The sequence below is a fragment of the Salvelinus namaycush genome, chromosome 33, assembly GCF_016432855.1.
Source record: "Salvelinus namaycush isolate Seneca chromosome 33, SaNama_1.0, whole genome shotgun sequence".
Lineage (NCBI taxonomy): Eukaryota > Metazoa > Chordata > Actinopteri > Salmoniformes > Salmonidae > Salvelinus > Salvelinus namaycush.
The window spans coordinates 20,036,109-20,059,306 of NC_052339.1; the positions used below are offsets into that span (position 1 = coordinate 20,036,109).

The window sequence follows — 23,198 nt, forward strand, 5'->3', positions numbered from 1 at the left end:
AAGACAACAACAGCTAATCAGGTAAGACAACAACAACAGGTAAAATGGCGATGCATGGGCAGAAAGAGTCAGTTAACTACACACAGGGCCTGAGTTTGAGGCTGGGGCCGACAGATAAACAAAATAACAAAATGGAGTACTGTGATTAATGAACAGTCCAGCAGGCATCAGCTATGTAACCAAGTGATCATAGAGTCCAGTGAACAGCAATAGATGAAACAGGGAAGCCGTTAGGTAGTCATTACTACGCTAGCCGGGAGATGTGCCTGGCTCAAGGCTAACTGGTGCTAGCTTCGGGACAAGGGCATCACTGACGTCGGGCACAGGCCGGTTGAGGGCACATCAGACGGAATTACGTTGGCTGACCAGTCGTGATGGATTGGCGGGGCTCCGTGTTTACAACGGGGCCAGGCCAATTGGCAAAGGAGGTATTGTAGCTGGAGTAATTTAGTTTGCTAGCGGGAGATGTGCCTGGCTCGAGGCTAACTGGTGCTAGCTTCGGGACACATGCGTTAGCCCCTATAGCCACTCGGTAGCAGCTAGCTAGCTGCGATGATCCGGTGCAAAGGTCCAGAGCAGGAATCCGGTGATGTAGTGGCTTCTAGTCGTGTTAGTGAAGAGTCCGGGAGGCATCAGCTGTGTAGCCGAGTGATTACAGGGTCCACTGAGCAGACCGTGAGATGGGCCTGGCTCAAGGCTAGCTTCGGGGCTGGGCCACTCGGTAGCAGCTAGCTAGCTGCGATGATCCAGTGTAATGGTCCAGAGCTTACGGCAGGAATCCGGTGATGTAGTGGAGAAAAGCAGTCCGATATGCTCAGGGTTGACATCGCTCTGTGCAGACTGTCAGATATTATCCAGGCTAAAAACGGCTGGTGTCTGACCTAAAGGTAAAGGCCGCTATCAGTGGCTAACAATGACTAAATAGCTAGTAGCTAATTCTAGCTATAAGGTCAAAAAATAGCAGATCCGTATCACATTGGGTGAGGCGGGTTGCCAGAAGGTATATTTAATTTTAAAATGGAAAAGAGATTGAAATATATTGAAATATATACAAAAAATATGAAAAAAACATACAATTTACACGGGACAACAACAAACACGACCGCACTGCTACGCCATCTTGGACGTGCAGTGTACAGGGGTACAGTTTAGTTGAGGTCATTTGTACATGTAGGTAGGGGTGAAGTGACTATGCATAGATAATAAATAGCGAGTAGCAGCAATGTACAAAACAAATGGGGGGGTCAATGTAAATAGGATATGCCGACCTCTTCCTCTTGCTCCGGGAAGAGCGAGGGCTGATAACCCAGGGAACACTCAAAAGGCGAGAGACCAGTGGCAGAGCAGGGGATGGTGTTGTGGGCGTATTCTACCCACACAAGTTCCAGGTGGTGGGGTTGGTGGAGACAAGGCACCGGAGACTCGTCTCCAGGTCTTGATTGGCTCACTCTGACTGGCCGTTAGACTGAGGGTGGAACCCGGAGAGTCCATGGATCCGGAAGACGTGCTGCACCATGAGCTGGGCTGTCTCTTTGGCAGAGGGTAGCTTGGGGAGAGGAATAAAATGGCCGGCTTTGGAAAACCGGTGTACTACTGTCAGGATGACGGTGTTGCCATCAGACGGGGGGAGACCCGTGACGAAGTCCAGGGATATATGAGACCAGGGACAGTGAGGGACAAGAAGTGGTTGAAGGAGACCAGCCGGAGCTTGTCAAGGAGTCTTGTTCTGTACTCTTTAAATATCCTACCTCAGTCTCAGTGAAGAGCTGTTAAGTTAAAACCAAGACTCAAATTGAGAGGGTATAAGAGGGTATGCCATAGGCCTACCTATTTGTTAAAGAAAATGGAAAAAAGCACTTGTTAGCTTAAGATTTTGAAGAAAATAAAACTGATCCAATTATATAAAGTGATCTATAACAGCGCGATGCTAGAAACAAGCTGTACAATACATGTGAAAGATGTGAGTTAGTACCCGCAAAACACCAGTCTCAACGTCAACAGTGAAGAGGCGATTCCGGGATGCTGGCCTTCTAGGCAGAGTTTGCAAAGAAAAAGCCATATCTCAGACTGGCAGATTAAGCTGGGCAAAGGAACACAGACACTGGACAGAGGAATTCTGCCTAGAAGGCCAGCATCCCGGAGTCGCCTCTTCACTGTTGACGTTGAGACTGGTGGTACTATTTAATGAAGCTGCCATTTGAGGACTGTGAGGCGTCTGTTTCTCAAACTAGACACTCTAATGTACTTGTCCTCTTGCTCAGTTGTGCACCGGGGCCTCCCACTCCTCTTTCTATTATGGTTAGAGACAGTTTGTGCTGTTCTGTGAAGGGAGTAGTACACAGCTTTGTACGAGATCTTCAGTTTCTTGTCAATTTCTAGCATGGAATAGCCATCATTTCTTAGAACAAGAATAGACTGATGAGTTTAGAAAGTTCTTTGTTTCTGGCCATTTTGAGCCTGTAATTGAACCCATAAATGCTGATGCCCCAGATACTTAACCCCTCTAAAGAAGGCCAGTTTTATTGCTACTTTAATCAGAACAACAGTTTTCAGCTGTGCTAACATAATTGCAAAAGGGTTTTCTAATGATCAGTTAGCTTTTTAAAATTATAATCTTGGATTTGCTTACAAATGTGCCATTGGAACACAGAAGTGATGGTTGCTGATAATGGGCCTCTGTACACCTATGTAGATATTCCAGCTGTTTCCAGCTACAATAGTCATTTACAACATTAACAATGTCTACAATGTATTTCTGATCAATTTGATGTTATTTTAATGGACAAAAAATGTGCTTTTCTTTCAAAACCAAGGAAATTTCTTAGTGACCCCAAACCTTTGAACGGTAGTGTAGGTAGGGGTAAAGTGACTATGCATAGATAATAAACAACGAGTTGCAACAGTGTAAAAACAAAGGGGGTATAGACATATGGATATATTATTTTGTTTCTATGACATTCAGAGACTGAGCTACAACCTTTTATAGCCGAGGAGACAAAACATGGACTTTGCTCGGGAAGTAATCTAATTCTGTCACTATCAATTGATTAAGCTATTCAGTTTCTTTACAGTAGAATATGTTTAAACCCAGGCAGCTTTTAGAGAAATGACTGTGACCTTCTCTCATTGGGTTAAGCCACGGAAGAAGAGTAGCCAGCAGTTAAAGCTTACATTTTTCTACTCTGTGTGGGGTGGAAAGGTAGGCCCACTCTGTCTGGGGTGGAAAGGTAGGCCTACTCTGTCTGGGGTGGAAAGGTAGGCCTACTCTGTCTGGGGTGGAAAGGTAGGCCTACTCTGTCTGGGGGGGAAAGGTAGGCCTACTCTGTCTGGGGGGGGGGAAAGGTAGGCCTACTCTGTCTGGGGTGGAAAGGTAGGCCTACTCTGTGTGGGGTGGAAAGGTAGGCCTACTCTGTCTGGGGGGGAAAGGTAAATCTAACTTTTGAAAGTACCATGCTCAGATTCCTAATGACGTCTCAGATGTAATTATTTGCAAACAGGGACAGTTTTGTTGCAAACAAGACACACTGTTTTGGCATTGGAGAAATATGATAAGGTGAACACATAGGCCTTTCTCTCTGTCCATTCTTAACCTGAAATGTTGGTAATTTGTGTAGTGTTAAAAAAGATTCTGCTAATATCTAAAATGACAGAATTGCATGAAATATTTCTAAAAGGCAATTTTTTCTCTGAACTGCAAATACAATGATATATTAAATCAAATCAAATTTTATTTGTCACATGCGCCGAATACAACAGGTGTAGTAGACCTTACCGTGAAATGCTTACTTACAAGCCCTTAACCAACAATGCAGTTCAAGAAATAGTGTTAAGAAAATATTTACGAAATAAACTACTAAAAATAAAAAATAAAAAGAACACAAGAAAATTACATAACAATAATGAGGCTATATACAGAAGGTACCTGTACCGAGTCAATGTGTAGGGGTACAGGTTAGTCGAGGTAATTTGTAAAGTGACTATGCATAGATAATAATTAGCGAGTAGCAGCAGTGTAAAAACAAGGGGGGGGGTCAATGTAAATAGTCCTTGTGACCATTTGATTAATTGTTCAGCAGTCTTATGGCTTGGGGGTAGAAGCTGTTAAGGAGCCATTTGGTCCTAGACTTGGCACTCCAGTACCTCTTGCCGTAGAGCGTGATCACACAGTCATCTGGAAAAGCTGGTGCTCTCATGCATTCTTCAGTGTTGCTTGCCTCGAAGCAAGCTTTAAAGGCTGGTAAGCTCGTGTCACTGGGCAGCTCATGGCTGGGTTTCCCTTTGTAGTCCGTAATATTTTTCAAACCCTGCCACATCCAACGAGTGTCAGAGCCGGTGTAGTAGGATTCAATCTTAGTCCTGTATTGATGCTTTGCCTGTTTGATGGTTTGTCTGAGGGCATAGCGGGATATCTTATAAGCGTCCGGATTAGTGTCTCGCTCCTTGAAAGCTGCAGCTTTAGCCTTTAGCTCAGTGAGCATGTTGCCTGTAATCCATAGCTTCTGTTTGGCAAATATAATCCATGTAATCCCTGGATTCTGGTTGGGAAATTATAGTAAAATGCAATGCTTTTACAATAAAGGAGATCTTTCCACCCCAACTCTTGTCCACAGTGGTCGGGCCCAGGTGTGCCCCATTTCGCTGACGACCCTCCCGGCTCCGCCCGCCGACATCCTAATAAGGAAAACAAGAGCAAAGAGAAAGAATACGGCAGACAGAGTGGGAGGGTCGTCAAACTTAGGGCCTACATAAAGCTGTCCCAACAGCACAGCTTTCTTTTCAGAACCATGGAGTGAATCCTTACCAGTGCTACAGTACACATGGCTATCAGCGGAGCCTTGTCTGGCAGCGAAACAGTTAATTCAGCCTCATTTACTGCCTTTTTTTTAACATAGCTGATATGGCTGACTTGTTTAAACAAATGTGGTTTCTACTGACAATTGAGATGTACAAACTATGGCATAAGGGAATGATGCGCAGATAAGAGGCAATCCATAACTTTGATTAAGACATTAATGAGTGAGCTAAGACAGACATAATCAATACAACTGTTTAGCACTTTTGAAATGTACAGCGACAGAATTCAGAACATTACCAACTGATGAATTGGTTTACAATTACCATCATAGTCATAAAAACCAAAACATTCTTCTTTTAGGGGTTATTGACTCCTGTTAAAAATTTACACCCTGTACACCAAGTCAGAACCGTAGGATAAATAAAGGGGGCATATAAGCAGACAATGAAAGCTCTTACAATATTCCATGATGACATTTCTCTAAAACAGGCTATAGGCTACATGTGTACCACCAAGTCAGAACAGTAGACTAAGTTATGAGGGGGAACGGGACCAAATTATTAGGGTGAGGCACATGGGCTACTAACAGCTTACTACACAACATACACTTAGTATTACTTTCTTAGCTACAGTATTCATATCTCCCTGGCATATTACATCATTTATACAGCAGTACACAAGACATTTTTGGACACACTGTTGTGCTGTGCTCACTTGAACAGGAAGGTGGCGTGGTGGTCCTTCTTGTGGGCATATTTTGTCATCAAACTTTGTCATCAAAGACTGGCATTCTCTGGATTTATGGTGCTTTCAAGACAACTGGGAACTCTGAAAAAAACAAGGTCGAATCATGATGTCAGTGATCTTCAGATCGGAGCTCTAGAAAGAGGCCTGAGTTCCCGACTTGGAATTTCGAGTTGGATGACCATTCATAACGTTTTTGTTTTTTTAGCTAAACAGGTGGGGCTCTGCCTTCCCTGAATGACTGTTTTCCACTGCCAAGAAGTGAGGGTAAACAGTAGACATGTTCTCTGCTATCCACTTTAATTATTATTATGGGTTTAGGGGAGGTGTGGTTTCCATATGTTTTTGTGGTTTCCATATGTTTCATTCCGTTGCATTTATTCCATTGCAGCCATTACAATGAGCCCATCCTCCTATAGCTCCTCCCACCGTCCTTCACTGACAAACACATTTACACAGAGGGGGGCCCTCGGGAGAGGGTCAACAAACAGCTGAAAGTGGGATCACAACACATATCGCTGGATGTCCTGTGGGTGGTGGACCATTATTGATACACATGGGAAACTGCAGAGCGTGGAAAACCCAGCTGCGTTGCAGTTCTTGACCCAAACTGGTGCACCTGGCACATATTGCCATACCATGTTCAAAGGCACTTCAATGTTTTGTCTTGCCCGTTCACCCTCTGAATGGCATACATACACAATGCATGTCTCAATTGTCTCAAGGCTTAAAATCCTTCTTTAACATGTCTCCTCCCCTTCATCTACACTGATTTGAAGTGACATCAATAAGGGATCATAGCTTTCATCTGGATTCTCTTGGTCAGTCTATGTCATGGAATGCGCCGGTGTTCCTAATGTTTTGTTCCCTCAGTACACTGTACATACACAATAGGCCTACTGCCAAACTAGGCCCGATAGTTCAAATATAATCAAAAATACTGCCAGGGCATCGTGACTATTAACGAAGATTGCTAAAAGACACGCTTGAAAGATGCAAAAAACACACATTTAGCAGACACTCTTATCCAGAGCGATTTACAGGACCAATTAGGGTTGTGCCTTGCTCAAGGGCACGTCGGCAGACTTGTTCACCTAGTCGGCTCAGGGATTTGAACCAGTGACTTTTTGGTTACTGGCCCAACGCCCTTAACCTACCTGCCGCCACACGCACACAAGCACACACACGCGTGCGTACACACAAATGCGTAAATACCCACACGTGCATACACACACACACACACGTTATGTTCTTCATTCCTCGTGGGGACCTAAAATGTATTTCCATTCAAAATCCTATTTTCTCTAAACGTAACCATAACTTTGACCCAAACCCTAAACCGAAACCTAACTCCTAAACCTAACCACTAAACCCTTACCCTAACCCTAACCCTAACCCTAATTCTAACCCTAACCCTAATTGTAACTCTAACCCAAAACCTAACCCCTAAGTTTAAAATAGCCTTTGTCCTCATGGGGATGTGGTAAATGTCCCCACGAGGGAGATTCTTCCTTGTTTTACTATCCTTGCGGGGACCTTTGGGGATTTTAGGTCCCCACAATAATAGATGAACCAACACACACACACACACACACACACACACACACACACACACACACACACACACACACACACACACACACACACACACACACACACACACACACACACACACACACACACACACACACACACACACACACACACACACACACACACAGAGTCTAGGACACAGAGCTGCAGTGGCATTTAGGCAGTGACATTTGCAGGTGACATTTCGTCTCTCTCCACAGTCACAGAGTGTGAACCCAATCTCAATCTCCTCTCTGCCAGCCCGGCTCAACACACCGGCTCTAATACTGACGGAGAGGAAGAAAGGAAAGTTCTGAATCTAAGGATGACCTGTTCAGGCTGAATAGCTACCATCGCTGTTATTATATCCTCACATTCTACTGTCTTATAAAAGATTGTCTGGGTATGACGTTGTCTAGATAAAAGGCTGGGTGGTCTGTTGGAGTGTGGTGATTATACTTTCTGTGTTTTATGTACAGTATGTTAGTGCCTTTGAATAAAAGTGTCTGCTAAATGAACATACTTGTTTCATTATGGATGTGTTTGGTTTTGCCAATAGCTAGTTCCTGTACCACTGTGGCTCTATATCATGTCAGGGTCACATAGTAGTGCATTGGGAAGTTGCTAATATAGAGTCTGGTTCCTCTCAAGGTTTGTGAACTTTGTCTTTGTTGTCTTGGCTTGCTGTTCGGGAGTGTAGGTAAAGTTTTAGTGGCTTGCTGTTACTTTTGTGACAAATGCATTTGTGGAGGGTGACGCCATATCAAACTCACAGTTGAGTAATGTGATATTACATTGTCTACTTAACCACACTGGGAAAACCCTTCAGTTATCTCTAGTGAGGAACTAGAAAATACACCTTTCTTGAGTTTGTTTTTCAGCTCTGTAACGATAGAGGGTTAACTTTTTCTCTCTTTGTTGGAAACGAGACAGCATGGAGACCTGCTGTTGTTTCTCTGGTTCCCTTGGCTATAGAGAGAAAAGTGTGTGTGTGTGTGTATGTGTGCATGCATGTGCGTGTGTTGTTAGGTCCCCTGGCGAGTTAGAGAGGAGTTTGTGTTTGTCTAGCATTGTTTGTTTATGAAGGGGCTCTTAAATTGGCTACTAAACAGAGCATAGCGAGACAGGCAGGGAGGGAGGGAGGGGGGGGGGAGAGAGAGGGGGGGGAGAGAGAGAGAGAGAGAGGGGAGAGAGAGAGCGAGATAGAGAAAGAGAGCGAGGCAAAGAAGGTTTAGGGAACAGGGTGTCAAATATCTAGGTGATGCGGGTAAGGCGGAGTCAGGCGCAGGACACAGAGATGAGTAATAACCGTTACTTTACTCAAAAACAATATTCCATAAAGGAGACAAAATAATCCAGGTCACAAAACGAGACAACTTGACAATAACAAACACGCACAAAACCAAGGGGGAAACCAGAGGGTTAAATAGGGAACAATGATTATGTAATGGAAACCAGGTGTGTATAATGAAGACAAAACAAATCGAAAATGAAACATGGATCAGTGGTGACTAGAAAACCGGTGACGTCGACCGCCGAACGCCGCCCAAACAAGGAGAGGGACCAACTTTGGCGGAAGTCGTGACACAGGGCCTTCCCTTACCATGATCTTAATTAGACTATTCATCACATAAAAATGATAATGCACTCTACTGTTCAATTTCAGTATCCACACAAAACACACCACACACTCAAACAATACTATCAACAGCTCTGTTATGTCGAACTCTGTATGTCTACCAGTGTTGTTAAAGACCACCTAAAGCGAGACCAAGTCAAGACCGAGACCGGGAGGGGGACAAGGGGTCCGAGACTGAGTCAAGACCGAGACCAGAAAAATGCGAGTCCAATTCAAGACTATAATTGTAATTTTGTCAAATCACCATCATAATAAGAGTTCAAAATGTCCAGTATTTCTGTGTTCATATTTCAGAACAACATATGGATTCTTTACACATTCAGAATAGTGAAAATATGTATGCTGAGGGAAAATAAAGTCACTCTACAAATGATTACTAACCCAAACACAGTGTGGAACACATCCTATAAAATAATGACTATAATAATAATGGTCATGATATTATTATTTTCAATGACATTCTCATCTAATCTCTTCAGTTTTAGTTGGAAAGGAAAGGGTTAAAACTGAAGAGAAAAAAAGATCCAATCAGGATTGTTATTTGCTTGTCTCTGGGGAGATAAATCTAGCTAGCTAAATCAGCCATTGGCTAGGCCATCAGAAGCTAGATTCAGGCATCTGCTATTCAAATGTTTTAGGGCTAAATTTTGGAGTGACAGTGGAATCAACCAATCAAATTCTGACTTAAATAAATCCCTGACAGTGTCACCAGCAAATCACCCCCACACCATAACACCTCCTCCTCCATGCTTTGTGGGAGGAAATACACATGCGGAGATCATCCGTTCACCCACACCGCCTCTCACAAAAAAACATAGGTTGGAACCAAAAATCTCCAATTTGGACTCCAGACCAAAGGACAACTTTCCATCGGTCTAATGTCCATTGCTCGTGTTTCTTGGCCCAAGCAAGTCTCTTCTTCTTATTGGTGTCCTTTAGTAGTGGCTTCTTTGCAGCAATTCGACCATGAAGGCCTAATTCACACACTCCTCTGAATAGTTGATGTTGAGATGTGTCTGTTACTTGAACTCCGTGAAGCATTTATTTGGGCTGCAATTTCTGAGGCTGGTAACTCTAATGAACTTATCCTCTGCTGCAGACGTAACTCTGGGTCTTCCTTTCCTATCGGCGGTCCTCGTGAGAACCAGTTTCATGATAGCGCTTGATGGATTTTGCGACTGTACTTGAAGAAACCTTGAAATTCTTGAAATGTTCCGCATTGACTGACCTTCATGTCTTAAAGTAATGATTGAATGTCGTTTCTCCTTGCTTATTTGAGCTGTTCTTGCCATAATATGAACTTGGTCTTTTACCAAATAGTGCTATCTTCTGTATACCACCCTTGCCTTGTCACAACACAACTGATTGGCTCAAACGCAATAAGAAGGAAAGAAATTCCACAAATTAACTTTTAACAAGGCATTAATTGAAATGCATTCCAGATGACTACCACATGAAGTTGGTTGAGAGAATGCCAAGAGAGTGCAAAGCTGTCATCAAGGCAAAGGGTGGGTATTTGAAGAATCTCATATATAAAATATATTTTGATTTGTTTAACACTTTTTGGTTACTACGTGATTCCATATGTGTTATTTCATAGTTTTGATGTCTTCACTATTATTCTACAATGTAGAAAATAGTAAAAATAAAGAAAACCCTTGAATGAGTAGGTGTGTCAAAACTTTTGACCCGTAGTGTATACTAAAGCACTTGTGAATATTCTATAGGAATATAGAGTGGGAAAGCAGCCATGCGTTTGGACAATTAATATACACTGCAGTAAATAAAACATAATAAAAACATCTGTTTTGTCCAGGACCGGAGTCTACACAGACCGTTGCGCTATAGCCAATCAGAACTACAGTAGACCTTTATACAAACAAGCCATTTTCCACACAGGCCCGCCATCATTCACTTTGAACTGGACTGTGTGTTTACAGGCAGTTACAACAGCGCGACTTTAGATCCTTAGAACGCATTCGCCAAAAGCCGCAAAATACACCTGAATGGATTTCTGCAAATATGTTACTTTACATTTGGGAACTTTACAGTTCTATAGATTAAACAACCATGAAAAGGTGTGCTCTCTCTCCCTCAGTTATGCACATCAACGACAACAAGATCAACAACTAGTGCTAGCCAGAGCAAGATGAGCTAAAATCTAATGAAGGACCATTAGATAAACCCTCTGAAACTTTTTCAGCTAGTTGGCTGTCAAAATCGCACTGATAAAAGATGGGGAATTGGAGCCTCCTTGTCCTTCTGCAGCTTGCCTGCCAATGCATGCTTGTCCCAGCCAACTGGCTAAAGATGGCTTGCTTGCTAGCTAGCTACTTCCAGACACAAATGAGAGAACACCTCACTCTGTCCATTTTACTCGCTGTAGCAGAGCTGGTTAGACTATTTACATTTTATCTAGAGCATTCTTGACAAACTATGAATTTTTTTGCCAATGTTTACTGACACCGGACATATTCAGCAGGTGTTGCACGTTCATAAATTCATCAGTTGTTCTGGGCTCAGGCACACTCAGACAAGAGTGCTCTGAATTTGGAGTAGATAGCCAGAGTGAATTTGCGAACCCAAGAGATATGATAACTGTTTAACAGTTGTTCAAGTTCTTGCTAGCTAACCAAATGACACCTGCATCTCTAGCTGTGTATAGCCACCGAAAAACAATATGAGGGGAAAAAGTCAGTCAGTCAGTCACTCCTCCAACGACATGACATCCTCCTAGCAGCTAGCTAGCTATCAAGCTAACATTAGGGTCTGTGTCTTTAGCTTGCTACATAAATAGATACGCTAGCCTATTAGCCACGTTATGACTGACTTGTGATCATTGCCCTTGCCAGCTGTGATTTACAACCTGATACCAAGAAATGTATTGGTGAATTATATGAATCATGCATTGAACTGCATCCATCTATTCTGCCAACAATGCCTTAGTGTACGTCATGGAACATTGAGTCAAATATAATACAGTTTTAAAACCCCTTATGAAGTTTGTTTTGTAGCATAAACTGGGAATTTGATATTTTTGACTGATATTATGATTGTCTTTTTGTTTCATATATGCAAAGTAGTTCAAACGCTGTCATTTTCACTCTCAAAATCACACTTTTTAAAAATAAAAATGTCCACAACAACAATTAACCATATCAATCTGATTGGCTGGGCCTGTCAGGGCCTGGCTCTCCAGTTGGTGGGCCTCTTCATTCAGGCCCATCCATGTCTACGCCCCTGATGCAAACAGGCATGATGACAATTGCGCGTCACAAATAGCCTACTAACCAACACTTAGGACTTACCTTTTTCAATACCTACACACCCATTGTTGACTTAGTTACCATTTACTGGTAGCCAAAGAACCCTTTTTGATTCCAGGTGGAACCCTTTTTGGTTCCAGGTAGAACTGTTTTGGGTTCCATGTAGAACCCCCGTGGAAAGGGTTCTACATGTAACACAATAGGGTTCTACCTGGAACCAAAAGGGTTATACTTGAAACCAAAAAGGGTTCTCCTATGGGCACAGCCCCAAAAAACTTTTAGGTTCTAGATAGCACCTTTTTTTCTAAGAGTGCAGAGCTATTCGATTGAGCTTCTCATAATTGTAGGAGAGCAGAGAGAGAGCGAGAGAGACAGAGAGATTGAGAGAGCGTGAGTAGGAGAGGAGTGAGGAGTTCCTCTGTACAGTTTAACACGCTGAGACAGGCAGTGTGTCTGGCTGTATGTCTGTCTGACATCTCTTACTGAATGTTTGTGCTTCTGGTCTAATAGAACACCGCCTCAGGCCCTTATCAACAATCCTTCTCTCCCTTTTCTCTTTATCTCTCTCTCTCTCTCTCTCCCTGTCTCTTCCTCTATTTCCCAGGTGCCTGTAATGATTTAACCTGTAATTTATAAAGACCAAATACTTCAAAGTGTTGCTGTGTTTGGGTGTTGAATATTTTAAACACGTTTTTTGGCAGCTGGTTGCAGTCAGAAGTCTTAGTTTTCCTGTTATAATATCTGTGACAGTTTTTGTTTTGTGTGTCTGTGTCACATCTTCTCCTGCTCCTCCCCTCGTAGCCTACGACATCGCCGGAATACTAACCACCGTTCCTGGGATTCTTCATTACGCACACCTCACACTCATCATTACGCGCCCCTGTTAATCATTATGATTCACACCTGGACTTCATTACCTTCATAATTTCCTCCCCTTTATATGTCACGCTCTTATGTTCACTCACCAGTTGGTATTATTCTTGTGTACCGGCGTGTAGCCTCATAGAATTGTGTCGTTCTTGGTTTTGTTGTTTTATTGAATGTTTCACTTGCTTCCCGACTCACAGTGCCATTATTACAGTGTGTGTGTGTTCCAACTCATAACAACCTACCCTTCAAAAGTAGACCTTTTCTATGAGCTGGTCAGTACAGCAGAGACCACTAGATACACAACTAACAGTGTCAAATGAAATACACTCTCCCCACAGCCCTAGCCTACTGACTGTCTCATTGACCTGCATGGCAGAGGATATGTATCTATTGAACAAAGAAATGTTAACTGAATCCTGCAGTCTGGAGAGAACAATAACGCAGTTGTGTGTAGGTGCTCCGCATCGATACAGGTGCACTGTGTGTGTGTGTGTGTCAGTTGGAGACCACACCCTCTCAGGTGAGGCAACAGCAGATGGGCCATGAGACAACCCTGCAAGATCAAAAAACTTATACAAGAGAGAGAGAGAAAACTCTAATCGTCTCCTTGTCCTACAGGCCCCAGGCCTGGTAACAGTACACTACACTAACTCAGACACACAATACACACAGCTTCTATGGAGGGGTCTTCATGTCACTCAACTCCTATGATAAAGACTCGTAAATTCTTCAGTAACGGACATGAACTTAACGTGAAGCAAAACAAAACCTCAAAAGTGTCTACGGATAGTCTTTTAATGGTTTTCAAACCTCTCCTCGGGGACCCCCAGACATTTCACAATGCCCGGAACTAGCTCACCTGATTCAAGTGGTCAAGGGCTTGAAACCTATATAACTACACACAAGAAGACAGCGGAGGGAGCAGAGGAAGAGTGCAGGAGAGGAACAAGAGGAAATGATCTCATTCACAGTGTTTTTTATGCATGAGAGCAAGTCCCCTTTCATTCTCTCTCTCTCTCTCTCTCTCTCTCTCTCTCTCTCTCTCTCTCTCTCTCTCTCTCTCTCTCTCTCTCTCTCTCTCTCTCTCTCTCTCTCTCTCTCTCTCTCTCTCTCTCTCTCTCTCTCTCTCTCTCTCTCTCTCTCTCTCTCTCTCTCTCTCTCTCTCGCTCTCTCGCTCTCTCATCCATGTCTCTCTCTCTCTCATCCATGTCTCTCTCTCTCTCTGATTAGGGCAGCTTTAAAGCAGAAGGTCACTTATCATTTTAATGGACTCACACTCTCTCTCTCTGTCCCAAAACCGTCTGTTATTAGCTGCAGATTGACCACTTTACTCTGATGACCTAACACCAGGGGGACTCTGTCCTGAATGGGAAATAGGACGAATTAAAGGACTCTATTACCACGCACAGGGACACCAGATTTAGGTTTATAAACAGAAACATTGACAATTTAGTCTTCATCTCAAACACATTCAACTGTAATTTCACCCCAAATGCACTTACCATTTCCAAACACTTCTCTGCTCCTTTTGCTGTGAAAAAAGCTGTGAACTTGTATGTGTGTGTGTCTGTTTGGTGCATCCGTGCACGTACGTGCGCACGTGAGCGTGTGTGTGTTGGAGGAGTCACTGGGCTGATGAGCGATGTAAGAGGGGTTTCTGGGGGATTCTACTGATGCTATAGTGACCTTTGTGGCTAGTTGTTCTGCTGTTCTATTCAGGTCTGGTAGACACACACCTTTACGTTACTCACAAAGTGTGTTGGAATTCAAACCTGTTCTCTTTCGTGTGCACGCACACACACATACAAACTCACACACAGACGTGACGGCAGGGTCGCGCAGTTCACAGAGGACTATTCTAAACTCATGCCTATGGTGCATGTGCTGATAAATCTAGGCTAAGGACGTTGTTTGGGTCTGAGATTTGAGAGGGGGGGGGGGGGGGGGATCAAGTGCTTTTAGTTTGACACTTTTCCTGGCTGATGTTAGTAGTAGAGTTAAGATTTGGAAAAATCGTTTATTTCTGGTCTGTTTGCATTTTGAGCTTTGTTTTTGCTTGTAGTTTGAGGAACAGAGGAAAGTAGAGGGGAGGTGAGGAATGGTGGAAAGACGGGAGAGAATAGAGGGATGAGAGAGCAAAGCTGTAGAGAGGAAAGCATAGGAGAGTTGGTGAAAGGACAGGGGAGAGGAGATGAGGGGTGGAGGATAGGGATTTGAGCTGGGGGTGTACTGGGCTGATGTGTTGGGGTCAGGAGGAAGAAAAAGGATTTGGGGTGGGGGTGAGATTTCAGATTGTGGCTGGGGATCAACTCATTCACCCACCCAAATGGCTTTCAAAAATCTATTTCACACATACACCCACACATACACACACACACACACATACGCACAAACCCTGTCACAGGCGTAGAGATCAGTGTACTATCGATCCGCTTCTGGCCGTGATTAAACCGAATACACACACACCCACACACACACACAGGTCGGTCTCCTCTGTGAGCCTCATCAGTCTGGGTTGGAGATGATGGCTTTGGAGACTGATATGAAGAACCACCATTAAGCCACTTAACCACCTAATGCATCAGCTGCTGCAATCCACACACATGCACAGGCACACCCGCACACACATTTGGACGCAATACTCCCCTTGAAGACTTTCCGAGTAGAAAAGCCCTTACATGGTCAAGAATGACCTGTGAGCTATGGTATGTGTCTATCTGTGTGTAGTACTGGGTGCTGGATCTGTGTATTAATAATTAAGAGTCTATTGACGCACCCGCGTGTCAATCTAATTAACATAATAACAAACTCCTCATCGCAATCCGTCAGTTTAAGCCAGAGATATCTGTTTTTTTGCATGTGCTGTGTCTCAATCCACCGCATCTGCCTATGTCAGCCTTCCGCATTTGCGGTGGAAAGTGACAGAGCTACAGCGCTGTTTGTCAGACCAGGAGACTTCACGAAAATTGGTCTTCTCACAAAAACGTCTGTAGTGTCCGAACTGTTTGGCTACTAACTAATATGACCACTCTATGGAAAGATGAGACACTTACGAACCTGATGGTATTCTCTGTTTTGCTCTACGACCTCCAAAAGCCCCCCTGGACTCGTCTGAAGTTGGTACCGCCGACGTGCCAACTTCTGTCTGTAGCGTGCAAACTGGGCTACAATCGAATATGACCCCACTATGGAAAGGGGAGACTCCCACAAACACGATGGTGTTCTTAGATTTGCTCTATGACCTAAAGGTAACCCATACAAATTAATTTAAGTATGGAGGTTTTTTGTGCCTAGAGGAAAGACACTTCAAAACCTTAATTTAAAAAATGTACTGTCTTTTTTTGGCCATTGATGAATGTGTTATTCAATGCGTTTCTATGGGCTAGAGTTGTAAAGGCCAAATGTAACATTTTATCAATTAATTTGAATTCATGTTTTTATACATACAGGGGGACCTAAAATTCAAAATTATATAGCTAAATGATCCATGGTATGACCATAAAACAATTACATATGTTAGCTTAGTAGAACCCCCTACCCCCCACAAAAAAAGGTTTTAGAGGTTTTCATCTGTGTGTATCTCTCCCTATCTCTCTCCCCTGTAGGAGCTGCAGTTTGAGAGACTGACCCGTGAGCTGGAGGCAGAAAGACAGATTGTAGCCACCCAGTTGGAGAGATGCAAGCTGGGCTCTGAGACTGGTGGAAGTATGAGCAGCATCAGGTAACACACCTGTCTGTGTGTGTGTGTGGTGTGTGTGTGTGTGTGTGTTGGGGAGGGGGGTTGTGTGTGTAGAATGGCCAGCTAGCTCCCAGGGTGGAACTCTCTTTATAAGTATTCTCCCAGGGGGACACATTAATCTGTGACACCCTCTGACTCTTTGACACCTTAAAATGAGCTGAGAGGATAATTAGTTTGTCCTGTGTGTGTGTTTGTACATGTGTGTATGTGTGTGTGCATGCGCGCACACACTAACTGTCATCATGGGAGCGTACTTTAATGTTCCAGTGTTAATTAGTTAATTAATTAGTACATTAGTACAACCACGGCCCTAGATTGTCCAAAAACAGTTAAATTATGTTTGCCAATTATGAGTATGACCTTGGGATGCCAAAACTATTGGCAAATGGTTTTCAGAAGACAAGAAAGAGCTCCTAATGAAAAGAGGGAGGTAGGAGAATGAAGGAAGGAGGGAGGAGGGGGGCAGAGGAGAGGACGTCAGTATGTGATTAGCATGAGAGTTAGCTTCTGTATGCTAACAGCTCTGAGCAAGAGACAGTGGAATGGAGCCGTACTAAATTCAGACTGTGTGTGTGTGGCAGCCTCAGGTGTCTCCCTCTGCTTCGTAGACAATGCAGATAATGATGCATTACATTATTACACGTTACATTATTCAGAGATAGAGATAGAAGGAAAGGCGATACCGGTGCCCCCTGGCTCTGTACCATATTGGCTCTGTACCGGTACCCCTTGTATATAGCCCTATTGTTATTTACTGCTGCTCTTTAATTATTGTTATTCTTATCTCTTACTTTTTTTAGGTATTTTCTTAAAACTGCATTGTTAAGGGCTTGTAAGTAAGCATTTCACTGTAAGGTCTACACCTGTTGTATTCTGCGCATGTGACAAATACAATTTGATTTGATTTGATAGTAGAGGGTTGAAGTTTGACTCTTCTGACTGTTAACAAACAAAATCAAAGTTTATTTGTCAAGTGCGCCGAATACAACAGGTGTAGACCTTACAGTGAAATGCTTACTTACAAGTAAAAAAAAAAAAAAAAGGTATTAGGTGAACAATAGATAAGTAAAGAAATGAAAAACAACAGAAGTAAAAACAACAGTAAAAAAGACAGTGAAAAATAACAGTAGCGAGGCTATATACAGTATTGAGGCTATAACAGTAGCGAAGCTTTATACAGGCACCGGTTATTCGGGATGATTGAGGTAGTATGTAGAAGTAGGTATGGTTAAAGTAACTATGCATATATGATAAACAGAGAGTAGCAGCAGCGTAATAGAAGGGTTGGGGGGGGGGGGGGGGTACACACAATGCAAATAGTCCGGGTATCCATTTGATTACCTGTTCAGGAGTCTTATGGCTTTGGGGTAAAAAGTATTTTGATCCTAGACTTGGCACTCCGGTACCGCTTGCCATGCGGTAGTAGAGAGAACAGTCTATGACTGGGGTGGCTGGCCTCCTCCCTGTAGGCTGTCTCATCGTTGTCGGTGATCAGGCCTACCACTGTTGTGTCGTCTGCAAACTTAATGATGGTGTTTGAGTCGTGCCTGGCCACACAGTCGTGTGTGAACAGGGAGTACAGGAGGGGACTGAGCACACACCCCTGAGGGGCTCCATTGTTGAGTATCAGCGTGGCAGATGTGTTGCTACCTACCCTCACCACCTGGGGGCGGCCCGTCAGGAAGTCCAGGATCCAGTTGCAGAGGGAGGTGTTTAGTCCCAGGATCCTTAGCTTATTGATGAGCTTTGAGGGTACTATGGTGTTGAACGCTGAGCTGTAGTCAATGAATAACATTCTCATGTGTGTGGAGTTTGGAGTGCAATAGAGATTGCATCATCTGTGGATCTGTTTGGGCGGTATGCAAATTGGAGTGGGTCTAGGGTTTCTGGGATAATGGTGTTGATGTGAGCCATTACCAGCCTTCATGGCTACGGATGTGAGTGCTACGGGTCTGTAGTCATTTAGGCAGGTTGCCTTAGTGTTCTTGGGCACAGGGACTATGGTGGTCTGCTTGAAACATGTTGGTATTACAGACTCAATCAGGGACATGTTGAAAATGTCAGTGAAGACAACTGCCAGTTGGTCAGCAAATGCCCAGAGCACACGTCGTGGTAATCCGTCTGACCCCGCAGCCTTGTGAATGTTGACCTGTTTAAAGGTCTTAGTCACATCGGCTACGGAGAGTGTGATCACACATTCGTCCAGAACAGCTGATGCTCTCATGCATGCCTCGGTGTTGCCTGCCTCAAGGTGAGCATAGAAGTGATTTAGCTCGTCTGGTAGGCTCGTGACACTGGGCAGCTCACGGCTGTGCTTCCCTTTGTAGTCTGTAATAGTTTGCAAGCGCTGCCACATAAGATGAGCATCCGAGCCGGTGTAGTACGATTCAATCTTAGCCCTGTATTGAGGCTTTGCCTGTTTGATGGTTTGTCGGAGGGCATAGCAGGATTTCTTATAAGCTTCCGGGTTAGAGTCCCGCACCTTGAAAGCAGCAGCTCTACCCTTTAGCTCAGTGCGAATGTTGCCTGTAATCCATGGCTTCTGGTTGGGGCATGTACGTACAGTCACTGTGGGGACGACGTTCTCGAAGCACTTATTGATAAATCCAGGGACTGATGTGGTGTACTCCTCAATGCCATCGGATAAATGCCGGAACATGTTCCAGTCTGTGATAGCAAAACAGTCCTGTAGTTTAGCATCTGCTTCATCTGACCACTTTTTTATAGACCGAGTCACTGGTGCTTCCTGCTTTAATATTTACTTGTAAGCAGGAATCAGGAGGATAGAATTGTGGTCAGATTTACCAAATGGAGGGCGAGGGAGAGCTTTGTACGCATCTCTGTGTGTGGAGTACAGGTGATCTAGATTTGTTTTCCCCATGGTTGCACATTTAACATGTTGATAGAAATTAGGTAGAACTGATTTAAGTTTCCCTGCATTAAAGTCTCCGGCCACTATGAGCGCCTCTGGGTGAGCGGTTTCCTGTTTGCTTATTTCCTTATACAGCTGACTGAGTGCGGTCTTAGTGCCAGCATCTGTCTGTGGTGGTAAATAAACAGCCACGAAAAGTATAGCTGAAGACTCTCTTGGCAAATAGTGTGGTCTGCAGTTTATCATAAGATACTCAACTTCAGGCGAGCAAAATCTAGCTGCACCAGCTGCACCATTTGTTGTTTACAAATATGCACAGACCGCCCCCCCTTGTGCTGTTTTATCTTGCCGGTGCAGCGTATATCCCGCTAGCTGAATATCCATGTCATCATTCAGCCACAATTCCGTGAAACATAAGATATTACAGTTTTTGATGTCCCGTTGGTAGGATATTCGTGATCGTACCTTGTCTAATTCATTGTCCAATGATTGCACGTTGGTGAGTAATATTGACGGTAACGGCAGCTTTCCCACTCGCCTTCTGCGGATCCTTACGAGGCACCCCGCTCTGTGTCCTCTGTACCTGCGTCTCTTCCTCTTGCCAATAATGGGGATGTTGGCCTTGTCGGGTGTTAGCAGTATATCCCGTGCGTCCTGCTTGTTGAAGAAAAAATCTTTGTCTAATCCGAGGTGAGTGATCACTGTCCTGATATCCAGAAGCTCTTTTTTGCCATAAGATACGGTGGCAGAAACATTACGTACAAAATGAGTTACAAATATTGCGAAAAAAACACATAATAGCACAATTGGTTGGGCGCCCCTAAAACTGCTGCCAAACTGTGTGTGTTTGTGTGTGTTGAGTGTGTTTGTGCATGCATACGAATGTGTGTGTGTGTTCCAAACTCAGACATTGTGGGCTCCCATGTCAAAAGCAGAGATGTACTCCGGAAGAGATGGTGTGTGTGTGTGTGTTCCAAACTCAGACATTGTGGGCTCCCATGTCAAAAGCAGAGATGTACTCTAATAAAATCAGATCCACTCCAGGGGGTCCTCATTGTGTAAGAACAGAACTCCCAGATGGCTGGGTGGCAAGGCAGAAGGATGGATGGAAAACATTGGAAAATAAGTATCTTAAATATGTTCTTATCAAACTCTCATGCCTCTGGTTTAGATACAGTAATATTTGGGAGGTTCTGGGACCAGCTTTGACCAATGACATAACACCATAACCAATCATTGGTAAGGTCAGCTGATTGGCCTACTGCTAGCCAATCTTCTGTCAGAGAAACTAGTGAGTGAAGCATGTCCATGTTGTTCTATGGACTTAGAGTGATCTGCATTCTGTGTGTTAATCTCATGTTGAACACTGAGCCTGTATGTGTCATCTCTCCAGGACTGTGTATGTGTGTGTTTGCATGTGTATTGTGTGTATGCAGGAGCTTGGATGTGTGTGTGTGTGTGTGTTTGTGTCTGTGTGCATTGAATGTGTGTGTGTTTGTAGCCTCAATTCTAGTCCACACATCAGGCCTGGCTGAGGACCAACCCAGCTGGCAGTCGTTCTCCTAGCTGCCTGTGCGATATTGTGATTGCCGTCTGCGCTACTGCCTGTGTAATAATGTGATTACTCCCCATATGTGACGGCTTCGCCTTGCTAAGCTTTGTCTAATCACTAACAGTGTGTGTGGGGGTTATGTGTATGTGTGTTGTGTGAGCGTGCGTGTGTGGATGTGGATGTTGCAGGTGTCAGTGTGTGTGTGTTAGTGTGTGTGTGTTTGTTTGATGTCTCCCTGGCATGTCTGCTCAGATGAGGCTTGGCAGCTGGTATTCTGTGAGTGACAGGAGAATTTTATTAGATGCAGACGAGGCTTTATAACCCATCCAACTCAATATCTCAGTCTGGATATTAACAGATGTAATGTTAGTGTGTGGCTGATCAGAGATTCCGCTGTATTCAGGGAGACTTCTCTAACCTTTCCCAGGCTACATCCCAAATGGCACCCTATTCCCTACATAGTGCACTACTTTTTCAGTAGGCCCGAAGGGCTCTGATTTAAATGTAGTGCACTATATAGAGCAAAGGGTGCTATTTGGGATGCAGACACTGTCTTCCTTCTGTCAGAAACCATCCCTCACTCCTTCATCTGAGCTCACAGAAAGACCAGGGCCAGAAATAGATCTAAATGACTGAAATGTGTGAAGATGAAAATGAAACCATTTTATTATCTCAGTGTGTTTCATTTGTAATATTAGTGGAAATCATTTTGGACCATTACGGTCTTCTTGTTGGAAAGAATGATAAGGCAGGACAATGTGCGTGTGTTGTGTGTAGATATAATGTATGTGTGTGTGTGTCTTCTCGAGATGCCGCCCTGTCTCTCCTCAGGAGTGTTCTGCTTCATAAAGTTGTTCAGGCATCTCCACAGACGGCTCTCTGGGCTGAGGACACTGGCCAGCCATCTGTGGCGGGACACACCCAGTATCACGACTCAGGATATGACCCAGATGCAGACACGGGAGGCGAATAGAACAGTTCTCAGAAGATTTATTAGAAACACGGTGCAGGCAAAGGGCAGGTTGAGGGCAGGCAGAGGTTCGTGATCAGGTCAGTGTCTGGCAAGTACAGGACGGCAAGCAGGCTCGGGGCTAGGGCAGGCAGAGGTTCGTAATCAGGTCAGAGTCAGGCAGGTACAGAACGGCAGGCAGGCTCAGGGTCAGGGCAGGCAGAATGTTCAGAACCAGGAAAAAATAGAAACAGAACTAGAGAAACAGGAAGGCGGGAAAGAACGCTGGTAAGACCTGACAAGACGAACTGGCAACAGACAAACAGAGAACACAGGTATAAATACACAGGGGATAATGCGAAGATGGGTGACACCTGGAGGGGGGTGGAGACAAGCACAAAGACAGGTGAAACGGATCAGGGTGTGACAGTACCCCCTCCTCCAGGGACCCCACCCGGTGTCCTTCCTGGGCGCATACCTGGTTGACCGGGATGCCGGCGATGGAACTCGGCAATGAGGGCTGGGTCCAGGATGTTCCTAGCGGGGACCCAGCACCTCTCCTCCGGGCCGTAACCCTCTCAGTCAACCAGGTACTGGAATCCCCTGCCCTGCGGCCGAACCTTCAGGAGGCCCCTCACCGTGTACGCCGGTTGGCGTCTATGAGACGGGGGAGAGGGGTGGCCCTGGTAACAGGAGACAACGGGCTGTGAGACATAGGTTTAATCTTAGACACATGAGAAGTGGGATGTATACAGAGGGTACGGGGCAACAGAAAGACGAACAGCAGAGGGGCTAAGGATCTTGGAGATGGGGAAAGGGCCGATAAAACGGGGGGACAGTTTGCAGGACTCTACCCGGAGGGGCAGATCCCGAGTGGACAGCCATACCCTCTGCCCGAGACAATAATAGAGAGCCGGGGTTCAGTGGCGGTCTGCCTGTCGTCGATACCTGGAGGTGGTCTTGAGAAAAGCCGACCGGGCTCTCTTCCAGGTGATAGCGGCGGATGAACATCTGGGCCGAGGGTATGCTGACCTCTTCCTCTTGCTCCAGGATGAGCAGGGGCTGATATCCCAGGGAGCACTCAAAAGGCGAGAGACCAGTTGCCGAGCAAGGGAGGGTGTTGAAGGCGTACTCTACCCACACAGCTGCTGGCTCCAGGTGGTGGTTTAGGCGGAGACCAGGCAGCAAAGAGTCATCTCC

At 44.6% G+C, this 23,198-nt stretch overlaps 1 protein-coding gene across 1 annotated transcript in view; it reads left to right on the plus strand.

Annotated features, from left to right (window-relative positions):
* The window catches only part of LOC120027847 (catenin delta-2-like), a 311,487-nt gene that overhangs the window by 75,617 nt on the left and 212,672 nt on the right, over positions 1-23,198 (plus strand). The window contains exon 2 of the mRNA XM_038972919.1: positions 16,492-16,607. Coding sequence (XP_038828847.1) covers positions 16,492-16,607 — 116 coding nt within the window. The remainder of the gene's footprint in view (positions 1-16,491; positions 16,608-23,198) is intronic.